A 13,398-nucleotide genomic window follows, 5' to 3' on the forward strand; every position below is an offset into this window, starting at 1 on the left:
TGTTCTAGTGGTGTAGGGCTGTTGCCTCAGTGATGGCGGAGTCCCTGCTCTGGTTTTAAATGCGTTCCTGTGAAGTTGGTTTGAAAAAAGGCAAATGCTTTGCAGCTGTTTACTAGCAGCCTGTAATTAGCTTCCCGTCTGTATTTGAATTCCTCCTTCTCCACCCTCCCCTTCTGTTTTTCAGTACACAGTATGGAACTTTCTGCCAAAGAACTTGTTCGAGCAGTTCAGGAGAATTGCCAATTTCTACTTCCTCATCATCTTCCTGGTCCAGGTGAGTGTGTGTGTGTGTGTGTGTGTGTGTGTGTGTGTGTGTCTGTGTGTGTGTGTGTGTGTGTGTGTGTGTGTGTGTGTCTGTCTGTGTGTGTGCATTTGTGTGACCAGGTGGGCAGCTGGGTTTATCTTCTGTTGTGATTTGAATTTGTAATGGGGTGGGTGTGTGGGGTGGGTGTGTTTGGGCTGTTGATATGATTCATCTTCACAAAAATAGACACTGGGGCTGCTGGAACTAGACCTCATCTGAACGTGTAATAATGTACACACACACACATAAATACACACACACATACATACATACATGCATACATACATGCGCACACACACACATACACAAACGCATACATGCACGCACACACATACACACATATATACATGCACACACACAAACATGCAGACACACACACACACATACCGTACATGCGCACCCATACACACACGTATGCACACACCAACATACTTGCTCAGTTAGCCACTGATGATGTGGGCGATGATGGCCTGTGTACACACTGCTAGCCTCCCCCGGCCCTGTAACCACAAACAACAGCTGGGCCCAGTGTGCCTTAAGTCAACTCCAGCTCCCTCTGCAGACTCCTCAGCACTCTGGATGGGCCCGGCTCCACTGGAGCGGCCCGGAGAAGCCTCCGCTGCTCTGCCTGCTGACCCACACCCCTCACAGAACCGTCAGGCCCGGCCCGGCTCAGCGCTGCAGCCAGAGTGTGTGCAGATGTGTGTTTGTGTGAGGGGGCGTGCAGCAGCTCTTTGGCTCTGAGTTTGTGGCTCTGTGTTCTATATTTGTGCTGTGTGTGTGTGTGTGTGTGTGTGTGTGTGTGTGTGTGTGTGTGTGTGAGCGAGCCAGAGAAAGGCTGTGTGTTTGCGCATAGGCTTGCAGAGATGATTTTTTTATTTTTGCTGCTGCTGGTTGTCCTCGACTCAGCCAGCCCTTGTCTGAAGGGATCACTAATGCCAGTTGCCCAGGGTCCTCCACATTTCTTGCCCCCCACACTTTAGCACACACACACACACACACACACACACACACACACACACACACACTCACACACGTGGCCTCCATGCAGGAAACTCTCAGTAGCATCACAGCAACAGAAATAGAGCTCCTTCAGTCTCCTGAGGCACTCATGCAAATGTACCATCACACACACACACACAACCTCGTCATAAATCTCTCTCACACACGCACACACTATTACTCGTGTCCTTGCTTTCTCTCTCTCATTCTTTCTCTCTTTCTCTCTCTCTCATTCTCTCTCTCCTTCCCTTTCTCTCTCATTCTCTCTCTCTCTCCCTCTCTCGCCTTTCTCTGGCTCCTTCTCTGTTACCATTCTCTTGTTTTCCTGTCTTTTCTCTCCTCCTGGCTTTATCTATTGTTTCATCATTTTTGCCTCCATTTTTCTCTTCATCTTGCTCTCTCCTTCCCTCGCCCTCTCTCTCTCCATCCCTCTCTCTCTCTTTCCCTCCCTCCCTCTCTTTATCTATCTCTCTCTCTCTCTGCAGCGCTGCATTGCTGACGTCAGCAGGCAGGAAGCCCTCTGTAGTTCTGGAGGGAGCCACAAATAGACACGGGCAGATAAAAAAGCAGCGCACCGCTAAAAATATCCCTGCGTGCCTCCACTGGGATCTGCTAGGAGAGCGAGAGATGGAGGGATGGGGAGAGACAGGAGAGGAGAGGAAGAGGCAAACGAGGGAGGGGAAGAGGAAGATGACATAACAGCAGGAGAGCGGGGTGGGGGGGGATCTCTGTCTTTCACAGGCACACTTTGACACCGATCTGGCTGGAATGTACCTCAGTGTGTGTGTGTGTGTGTGTGTGTGTGTTTGTAAGTGTGTGTGTTTGTAAGTGTCTATATGAGTGTGTGTGTGTGTGTGTGTGTGTGTGTGTGTGAGAGACAGACAGACAGTGTGTATGAGTGTGTGTGTGCGTGTGTGTGTGACAGAGAGAGAGAGAAGATTGTGTGTGTGTAAGTGAGTGAGTGTGTGTGTAAGTGAGTGAGTGAGTGTGTGTGTGTTGGTGTGAGAGAGAGAGCAAACTCCACGCTCTTAACAAGGAGCCTTGAACAGCTTCAACAGAAAGAAAATCTAATCTAGAAAAGAAGGGAGTATATTATGAGAGAGTGAGTGATTGTGAGCGGGAGAGTGAGCAAGATAGTGAGAGAGCGAAATGTACACGGGTTTTGTGTGGAACAGAAGTTGTTGTAGTTGTTGAGGTATGCAGGGTGTGAGGGAGAAAGTGTGTGTGTGTGTGTGTGTGTGTGTGTGTGTGTTGTCGTGTAAACTCTTGTTCCCTGGCTTGCCTGAGTGTTCTGAGGTAGGGGGGTTGTTGTAGTGTGCAGGGTGTGTGAGTGGGCTGGGTGAACCCTGTAGGTTGCGCGTTGGTGCGTCAGCGTTTGTGGTTCTAGTGCTGAGGCCACAGTTGGCGTGTGGTGCATTCGAGCAGGGCGCTCTTTTGGAAAGCATCCTCTCTGTGGCTGAGACTGACCCACACACACACAGGCTCACACACTTGCTCACACACACACACTCGCCAACACGCTCACACACACATGCACACCCTCTCTTTCACACGTACATACACAACAGCACAAGCAGCAGTTTGATCATTAAAGTGTTTCACATGTCCACAGTCAGCAAGGCACAGTTCATGTGACTGGCGTAGAATGCTGATCACAGTGATTGTGCGTTGAGATAACACATTTAAACAGCTCAATCATGGAGCAGGTTCAGCAGTGGCATTGTGTGCCTTTTGAAGTCTGACAGGACAACAGTGTGGATGCCCAAGAGCCAAATATCAATCTTGCAAATATCAATATTTTGTTATATTCGATTAGTTTCAAATGTGCAAATATGATATTGTTGGGCCACTAGTTGGAAAATACATTATTTGCTATCACAGCCCCCCTTGTGTCATGGACAAGCCTAGTCAACCAGAATGCCATATATCTTGTTGCAGTACTCGATACACATATTTAGAAGTCTCAGCTGAATTGTGTTATGGCTCGAGGGTCGTGATAGCATCATGTTGTGGGGCCTGTCGAGGCCTGGAGCAATTCCCACTCACGGTATCTGGAAAGCATCCGGATTCACTATATCTTCCCTGACTGTCCACTTCATCATCCGGCCGCATCAGTAGCCTTCACCCCTTGCTGCGGGCTGTGGGCTCTGCGTCTGCCCACTTGCCTCCAGAAAGGCCTTTCATCAGCAAGCCCCACGCCGAGAGACCACGGGGCGGGACGCTCGCCGGCGAGGAGAGCCGCAGCTCATCCATCACGCCGCCAGGCCCTTCTGCACTGGCCGCTGCTGAGGAAGCTGCTCCCCCAGCAAGGGTCAGGGCTCCAGAGCAGCCAGCACCGTAATAACCCCCCACACACACACACACACACACACACACACACACACACACACACACACACACACACAACCCTAAACCCCAAACAGGAGGAGGAAGGAGGGGGAGGTGGATAGTGGGATGGAGGAGAATTCGGTTGGTGTGGCACTCTCACCTTAAAACACCTGCAAGTCTTCGCTCTCAGTTTTTTTTTCTCCTTTTCCTTCCTTTTTTTTTCCTCCCCCGGTTTTCTGACAGGCCAAAGTGGTTTCATTTCCAGAGTTAATGCTCCGTTCGAGAGAGAGAAAGAGGGGGAGAGAGCAAGAGCAAGGGAGAGAAGACTTTATTTATTTACTCGGGTGATGAGGGGGCGGCTTTTACCAGGAAAAGCTCAGTCTGCCGGGGTACTGTCACTCGTCACGCTGTGTGTGTGTGTGTGTGTGTGTGTGTGTGTGTGCGTGCTTATTTGTGTGTCTGTCTCTGTGTTTACATATATGTCTATGGCATTGCTTTAGCTTGTAAACAGATGTGTGTAATTCCACCTTATGAGCAAGGTAGAGGTCACAGAGTGTGTGTGAGTGAGAGGCAAGTCTAGGCAGGCTGCTGTGGATTAACAAGCTGCACACTCCAGTTGGTGGCCATCACTGAAAAAAACGGTTTTAGGTTGTGTGTGTGTGTGTGTGTGTGTGTGTGTGTGTGTGTGTGTGTGTGTGTGTGTGTGTGTTAATGTGGTGGCCTGTTTCCAGCTGGTTGCAGGGGATTACCTGACTCCCACACCATTTCAGGATCGACCTTTTTCCTTCCGTTCGCCCTCTCCCTTTCTCTCTCTCTCCCCATCTCTCTTTCTCTCTTTTTCTCTTGTTCTACCATCTATCCTCCCCTTCTCCTGCTGTGTAACAGTCTGTTCCCTCGCTTTGGCTCTATCAGAACACAGATATCTGTGTGTGTGTGTGTGTGTGTGTGTGTGTGTGTGTGTGTGTGTGTGTTGTCGTGTAAACTCTTGTTCCCTGGCTTGCCTGAGGGGCACTGTGTGGGTTCTCCCCAGCTAGTGATCAGTGAGGAAGAAAACAAACAAACAAAACAGCCCTCATCTTTCTCGCGAGCGATGATAAGGAGCCCTGCAGACAAACTGTCACACATTCACACTCTGGAGTGATTCCCTTCACAGTCTGGAGTGATTCCCTGCACACTCTGGAGTGATTCCTTTGGAGTGATTCCCTTCACACTCTGGAGTGATTCCCTTTGCACTCTGGAGTGATTCCTCTGGAGTGATTTCCTTCACACTCTGGAGTGATTCCTCTGGAGTGATTCCCTTCACAGCCTGGAGTGATTCCCTGCACACTCTGGAGTGATTCCTCTGGAGTGATTCCCAGTGATTCCCTGCACACTCTGGAGTGATTCCTGGGTGATGTTGGTGTTGCCTGTGCCAGTGGTTGGAGAGGAGAGCCCCACCCTCACAGCTCCCCCACCTCAGCAAGCAGGTCCCAGTTAGCGCTGTCCTATATCAGCCGACAGCACCCTCCTTATCTCAACCCCCCAAACACCACACACACACACACACACACACATACACATACACACACACACACACACACCCCTGATATGTCCAGGGGGAGGAAAACAACTCCCCCTCCTCAAAGCCACACTGCTCAGTGTTGGGGGAGGCAGGAGTGGACCTGTCCCCACGCTGTGTGGCCCTGGTTCTCACCCTGACAGTTTGAGTTGGTTCACCTGAGGTGGCTCTTTGCTTGAAGCCTTAGACCTGCACAGTCTTCCTCAGCAAGAGTGAATGTTTGAACTACAGCCATGTCGCTGTGGTTACGGGGATATGCATAATGTGATTGGCAGTAATGCAATACCTGTGTGTGGTGTAGGGTTGTATTGATGTGTGTATTTGTAATCTCTTTCAGAGCTGAAAGGGATCAATGTACAAACTAAATTGTGTGTGTGTGTGTGTGTGTGTGTGTGTGTGTGTGTGTGTGTGTGTGTGTGTGTGTGTGTGTGTGTGTGTGTGTGTGTGTGTGTGTGTGTGTGTGTGTGTGTGTGTGTGTGTGTGTGTGTGTGTGTGTGTGTGTGTGTGTGTGTGTGTGTGTGTGTGTGTGTGTGTTACGCCCGCAGGTGATCGTGGACACGCCCACCAGCCCAGTCACGAGTGGCTTACCTTTGTTTTTCGTGATCACAGTGACGGCCATCAAACAGGTGAGCGACAGCCGTCATACAACCCCACAGTCTGCCTCTTCTCTCTCAGATGCCATCCTCTTTTTCACGTTTTTCTCCTTCACTCACTCCTTCCTTCCCTCACTCAGTCGTTCTCTGCTCCCAGACAGCGCATATGGAAAGCGGACAGGCTTTTCTGCTGAAAGGCAGAGCGGACGCTTTATTGGTTTCTGTCATCGCTCCTAAGTTATGCTCTGCTGCTAATGCAGATTTTGGGCTTGTGAGCAGCTTGGGAATAGGGCCGAAAAAGGGGGGGAAAGCTCTCCTTTTTATCTGCTTCAAATCTGATCACAATTACCCTTTTCCCACACACATTCACCCAAACTTGTACACACACACACACACACACACACATACACACACACACAAATACCCCACCCCCTCTCTGTGTGTTCTTCAGAAGTATTGTCTCAGGCTTGACTCTGGTGGCTCCTGCTGCTTTGGCTTTTGAAGGCTTGACAATGGAGGGTGGACGCGCGCACACTTATCTAGCCTAGCCACACAGACACTGGCCGCAGGGAAGGGGCGGGGGGGGGTTTGAAGTGGGACACCAGGGTAGGGTGGGGGGGGAGAACCTATCACAACAGTCATCTCAGTCCCCGAGTCACCCCAGAAGGCTCCACGCAGGCCCTGTCCAGGGGCTAGCGCTCCGAATTAGCGCTGGCTAAAGTGGTCGCACACAATAGGCCTGGCTCGTGGTGAGTCAGCGAGCCGCACTCTCACAGCCCCCCTAAATAAATATGTGAGCATGGAGACGGCTTTTGTGTCCCATAGCTGTCATCCCATGGTCTCCCCTTTCAGACACACACACACACACACACACACACTACACACTGCCTCTGCGCTCTGTCACCGCGGGTCCAGTGTCTGTGCTGGCTCACCTCTGGTAGCGTCTGTTTGGACTGTGCTGCAGTCCTCTGGGTGAGGTGATGAGTGTCTTAATCCTTTTTAATCTGTTCTAAAGTTGCCTCCCTTTGTCTCTCTTTTTGTGTGTTCCTGTCTCTCTCGCTGTATCACTATTTGTTTCTCTTTTTCTCTCTTTGTCTCTCCTCCTCTCTCTCTCTCTCTCTCCCTCTCTCTCTCTCTCCCTCTCTCTCTCCCTCCCGCTATCTCTCTCTGTCTGTCTCTCTCTCTCTCTCTGTCTCTCTCTCTCTTTCTCAGGGCTATGAGGACTGGCTGCGGCACAAGGCCGACAAGGAGGTTAACAAGTACCCAGCGATAAGGCTGGAGAAGGGGCGACGAGCTCCCACACAGAGTGAGAACATCAAGGTAGTCACACTTTTGTTGCAGCTGTGTGTGTGTGTGTGTGTGTGTGTGTGTGTGTGTGTGTGTGTGTGTGTGTGTGTGTGGGGTCAGAGGATGAAGGAACGATCTCTTTGCAAGAGAAGACTGATAGATGGCTCTGTGAGTGTACAGGGATTAATTATAGGGACTAAAATACAAGGTGTGTACAGATGCTTGAATGTTTTGACTAGTCAGTACATTCCTCCTAAAACAGGTTTTGAGAGTGTGTCTGTGTGTGTGTGTCTGCGCTCGTGTGTGTGTCTGCTATTGTTTCTGTGTGTGCTATTGTTTCTGTGTGTGTGTCTGCACTCGCGTGTGTGTGTGTGTCTGCGCGTGTGTGCCGTGTGTGTGTCTGGGCGTGCGTGCCGTGTGTGTGTCTGGGCGTGCGTGCCGTGTGTGTATATGACGTATGTGTGCATTTGTACACACAGGCTTGTTTTCACACAGGGCCAATGAAGATCAGCAGTAAGACTCTCTTTAGGAGTCCCTCAGCTCCCCGAGGTCCCTGTAATATCCTTAAGCCATCTGTTAAATGAAGACGTGCCACCCGAGCCATCTCAATTAATTAGTCTCGTTACAGCCAATCAGATCTCGTTAGGCGGCGGGCGTGGCAGCCCTGAGCTCCTCTGTGGGTACTCCTGTGGCAGCAGGGTCTGGGTGCGTGTTGCACCTGTGCCATCTCTCCTCTGTGGGTACTCCTGTGGCAGCAGGGTCTGGGTGCGTGTTGCACCTGTGCCATCTCTCCTCTGTGGGTACTCCTGTGGCAGCAGGGTCTGGGTGCGTGTTGCACCTGTGCCATCTCTCCTCTGTGGGCACTCCTGTGCCATCTCTCCTCTGTGGGTACTCCTGTGGCAGCAGGGTCTGGGTGCTCGGCGCACCTGTGCCATCTCTCCTCTGTGGGCACTCCTGTGGCAGCAGGGTCTGGGTGCTCTGTGCACCTGTGTTCTCTCAGGGTGAGCTGGCAGCGGTCCTAGTGGCACACAGGGTGCAGGATGCACTGCTGACCACTCTAATTCTCTCCTCGTTGGCCATAAGTGCTGAGTCATAATGTAAATGCATGCTCGTTGGCCATAAGTGCTGAGTCATACTGTATATATGCATGTTGATGTTGTAGCTCTATTATCCCCTCTCCGTGTTTATGGAGATGCACTTGGGGGGAAAAAACTGTTGCTGTGTGAAAAGAAGATTAACAGGTTGACATTAGAAAAGGGTTTTGCATTTGAGGTAATATAATTGTAACAGGGACGCTGGTTGCTGAGTTTAACCCCCACTCTGCCTGGCATATTTTTCTTTGATTTCTTTCTTTGACATATTCACAATGTAATGTCATTTTTTTTTTGTTCTATTTTCGTATTCTATCATTTTATTAATTTTAATCACAGTACATAGCCATTGTTTACTGTAGTTTTTTTCTAAGTCTTAATGAGATATCAGAAGCCTCTCGTTAGTTTAGCTGGTGGGCCCTGCCGAGACCTGTTTTTAATGTTGCTCTGTACGACTGAAGCGCTTAAGTTAACGGCTAGGCTGCCTATCTAGCTAACTGCTTCTGCGATACTTCCGAGGGATCCGAGGAAGATTTATTATTATTTTTTTAAGATTTTTTTGGGGGCTTTTTATGCCTTTAATTTGATAGGACAGTTGAAGATATGACAGGAAGCGAGGCAGAGAAGAGGTGGGGAGAGGATTGGGAAATGACATCAGGCCAGACTTGAACCTGTGTCCCCTCGGGCAATGTAGCCCGTAAGTGGGGGGCTTCATCGGCCAAAGGAAGATTATTAACAATGGCAAGAACCAAGCAGGCCGCTCGTAAATCTAACGTTATTGGTCGCAAAGCTCGCTACCAAGGCTGCCTACAACATTTTCCCTGGTACTGGTGGTGTGAAGAAGCCTCTACGTTACAGGACTGGTACCGTAGCCCTGACAGAGATCTGTCCCTAGTACCAGAAGTTCACTGAGCTGCTGATCCGCAAGCTGCCCTTCCAGCATCTGGTCAGAGAGATCGCTCAGGACCTAAGACTGTTCTGTGCTTCCAGAGCTCTGCTGTCCGCTCTGCTTCAGGAGGCCAGCAAAGCTTACCTGCTTGTTCTCTAAGAGGAGACCAATCTGCACCACCCAGGCTAAGAGAGAGAGTCTCCATCGTGCCCAAGGACATCCAGCTGGCCCATTGCATCCGTGGGGAGCGTGCTTAAATTCTTAAGAATATCCCTTAACCCACTTCACCACTTCCCCCTCACATACGCGCACTGGACTCCATTCCAGTTCAGAACTGCTGATCTTTTCTCATCTAGCATACTCCCTCTAACTGCATTAACTGCTTTTTCATTTTAAGTACGATTTAACTAATTGCTGAGCTATTACATTATTTAATTATTAAATGAAATAATAATAATTACAATTATTATTGTTAATTGACAGTATACATAGAAGTTTTTTTTCTTTCATAAAGTTGGTACAGATTTGTAAGGGTAGCCTTCAGGAGTAACTAGATGGCAACTAAATCATCTTCATGTGCACCATGTGTGTACATTTGGGAGAACGTGTCAGCTCTGTGTGTGTATCTAAGCTGCAGTGTGTGTGTGTGCACAGCTCTATGTGTGTATCTAAGCTGCTGTGTGTGTGTGTGTGTGTGTGTGTGTGTGTGTGTGTGCAGCTCTATGTGTTTCTCTAAGCTTTAGAGGCTGTTTATACGAAGTCTAGTTTGTCTCCGTCCGTAAAGTTCAGAATACAGATAGCCCTATCATTTCGACGAACACTCTCTATTCGCACACGGTATCCGCAACGATCCGAATCGGGGGTAGAAAGTGAGTAGATTTGAATCGGTACGGGGGCTGGTGTTCGTCTGCACGGATTTACGCAACCTGATGACGTCATTGCCCCACACGAGCGCTTCGCGATCTCCAACCAATATAAACTCCTCAAAAAAAGTTTGGAAACTTTTCTTCAGTCGATTATCCCTCCCCTTTAATAATACCAATTGGTATTGTATTGTACATCGTTGGAAAGCCTGATTAGTCACCTTTACAACGAGGTACAACTTGTAAGGATCGTGATTTCGTGGAATGAGCAACACAGCTAACCGTGTGGGTAGCGGCCCACATTTTTTTGCCAAAATCCCCTGCAATATTCTTTTGTTGGTATTCAGTCTTGTTTTGTGTTGTTTGGTGGATTGGATGATTCTCCCACAGTATTAAGTAAAAAACAACACATATTGACCATTTTTACACTTTATTCATTTTACACTGTCAGGGACCTCAGTAGCATGTGGAAGATCCATACGCAGCCACAACAGCTTGGCACCTCCTGTGGGATGGCATCCCATTCCTGAACCAGAATTTGTAGCAAGTCAGCCAACATGGTTGCGTTGGTCACTCTGGCACGTACTGCACCCCCAAGCAGATCCCACAAGTATTCAATTTGGTTTAGGTCTGGACTCACGGCAGGCCTTTCAATCCTCTCCACTCCCAAGTTCTTGAGGTACTCTGTGATGATCCTGCCTCTGTGGGGGCGAGCGTTGTCATCCTGGAGGATGGAGTTAGGTCCCAGATTCTGGAGATATGGGGTCGCCATTGGCTCCAGAATCTCATTCCGATATCTCACTAAATTCCAACAGAAGCTGTGTTGCTCATTCAACGAATGCACGATCCACATCCTACTGAGGTCCCTGACGGTATAAAATGAATAAAGTGTAAAAATGGTCAATATGTTTTTTTTTTTTTTCTTAATACTGTGGGAGAATCATCAAATCCACCAAGCAACTCAAAACAAGAGTGAATACCAACAGAAGGATATTGCAGGGGCTTTTGGCACATTTTTTTGGGCCACTACCCACACGGTTAGCTGTGTTGCTCATTCCACGATTGCAAGATCCTTACAAGTTGTACCTCGTTGTAAAGGTGACTAATCAGGCTTTCCAACGATACACAATACAATATCAATTGGTATTATTAAAGGGGAGGGAAAATCGACTGAAGAAACGTTTCCAAACTTTTTTTTAGGATTTTGGCAAAAAAAATGTGGGCCGCTACCCACACAGTTAGCTTTGTTGCTCATTCCACGAATGCACGATCCTTACAAGTTGTACCTCGTTGTAAAGGTGACTAATCAGGCTTTCCAACAAAATACAAAACAATACCAATTGGTATTATTAAAGGGGAGGGATAATCGACTGAAGAAATGTTTCCGAACCTTTTTTGAGGAGTTTATACATCACTTGTTCTCCCTCTCCATCTCACTCGTGGTGGGTCTCGAATTCACTTTCATTAATCCAGCCTACTGATTTTTGTTTAGCCTCCTATCTTGATCTAATTCTTTTTATTCAGACGTTACATAACTAATTAAATTACATAAATTACCAGGCTCCATCCTTACGCAATTAAAAGATTCGATAGGTGTGAAAAATGAACCAGATTCAGTGAATCTAGACTCCGTGTAAAGGGGGCCTTAGTGTGTGTGTGTGTGCACAGCTCTATGTGTGTCTCTAAGCTTCAGAGTGTGTGTGTGTGCGCAGCTCTATGTGTGTCTCTAAGCTGCATGGTGTGTGTGTGTGTGTGTGTGTGTGTGTGTGTGTGTGTGTGTGTGTGTGTGTGTGTGTGTGTGTGTGTGTGTGTGTGTGTGTGTGTGTGTGTGTGTGTGTGTGTGTGTGTGTGTGTGTGTGTGTGTGTGTACAGCTCTATGTGTGTGTCTAAGCTGCATGGTGTGTGCATTCACAGGTGGGTGATGTGGTGGAGGTGGTGGAAGACGAGACCTTTCCCTGTGACCTGATTCTGCTGCAGTCCAGTCGGGACGACGGCACCTGCTTTGTCACTACAGCCAGCCTGGACGGGGAGTCCAACCACAAGGTGAGCTCTCTGGGCCGCGGACGGCCGGCCGGCAGGCAGGCTCAGACACACTGGAATGCTGGGCTGCACGCTGCTTGAGTTCCCTCTCGGCAGGGCCTACTTCCTCTAAGACTGTTTGGAATTGGGGAGCTTTAGGTGCTTGACCCAGATATTCTCATCACTGCTCTTCTAGTACTTTCCGCTGTTTAGTGCATGCCTCCGTGCCTGTGTGTGTGACTGTGTGTGTGTGACTGTGTGTGTGTGACTGTGTGTGTGTGACTGTGTGTGTGTGTGTGTGCGTGTGTGTGTGTGCGTGTGTGTGTGCGCGTGTGTGTGTGCGCGTGTGTGTGTGCGCGTGTGTGTGTGCGTGTGTGTGTGTGTGTGTGTGTCCCTGCTTTTTAAACAGTAAGCTAACCCTCTAACGTCCCCTTCATCTGCCTGTCCCTGCAGACACACTACACAGTGCCAGACATGGAGAAGGACCTGGAGTCTCTCAGCGCCACCATCGAGTGTGAACAGCCGCAGCCTGACCTCTACAAGTGCGGACTCGTCCCCCACCATCTCACACCCCTCTCCTCTCCTCTCTCTCTCTCTCTCTCCTCCCGCACCACATGGCCAACCTCCTCTTTCATCAGCCTCTTTCACTCCACCATCCCACCATCTAGTTATTTTTCCTTTCCTTTCTTTTGTGTTTTGTTTGTGTTCCTTTCTTTTGTGTTTTTCCCTCAGTTTTTTTTCTCCTGTCATTTTCAGCCTTTGCTCCTTTTATCTTTCTCTTTCTCTTCTCTGTTCTCCTCTCATTTTCGCTCGTCCCCTTCTTTCCCTCTCTCTCTCCCCCTATCCCCACTCTCCCTTGCAACAGTATTTCAACCCCAAACATTTCCGTCCTCTCTGCCGTTTGCACATCCCGTAAATGGAACAGTTGTTGTTTATGGAGCCAAGCCGATCTGTTTACAGGATGTGGGACCTGCTGAGCAGGCTCCCTTGATGTGGGCTCTGATTTCGTTCAGCAGTGAGTCGCCTGTCCAGAGACGCCTGTAAAGGCATTTAGTAGACTGCTCCACTCAGTGACATCCACCGGCATCTGATTTAGGATCAGCAGGGTGCACTCAAGCAGTGACCGTCAACAAAATGACCCAACTTTAGGACATGCTTTTGGCCATTGAGGCTTTGGTGCCACCTATTGATGCCACGTGCTATTGCATGCAGATGTCCGTCTACGGACGCGTGCGTTCTGGTATTCAAGGCAGATGAAACGCCAGATGTAGCCTGTTCAGAATCAATTTCCCCAGAAGAGGTTCTTCTGACGCTGGCCTGCCAGAGAGCCAGGCTGCTGGGTCAGCACCAATCAGCATCTGTGCAGTAATTGGTGCTCTGCTTAGGAGGTGCCTGTGCATTTAGAAGAGTCTCTGCTGGCAGGCCAGTCTGTCCGGCCTCGGGGCTGGCTCACTCTCGTAAACA

General features: G+C 49.2%; 1 protein-coding gene across 1 annotated transcript in view; it reads left to right on the top strand.

The window, feature by feature from the left end:
• atp11c (ATPase phospholipid transporting 11C (ATP11C blood group)) overlaps positions 1–13,398 on the top strand; it is a 63,954-nt gene that overhangs the window by 27,863 nt on the left and 22,693 nt on the right. Inside the window, exons 3-7 of the mRNA XM_080841096.1 lie at positions 185–274; positions 5,738–5,818; positions 6,998–7,105; positions 11,830–11,958; positions 12,388–12,476. Of these exons, the coding sequence (XP_080697222.1) occupies positions 185–274; positions 5,738–5,818; positions 6,998–7,105; positions 11,830–11,958; positions 12,388–12,476 (497 nt within the window). The remainder of the gene's footprint in view (positions 1–184; positions 275–5,737; positions 5,819–6,997; positions 7,106–11,829; positions 11,959–12,387; positions 12,477–13,398) is intronic.

Source organism: Sprattus sprattus (assembly GCF_963457725.1).
Source record: "Sprattus sprattus genome assembly, chromosome: 6".
In the NCBI taxonomy this organism is placed as follows: Eukaryota; Metazoa; Chordata; class Actinopteri; order Clupeiformes; family Clupeidae; genus Sprattus; species Sprattus sprattus.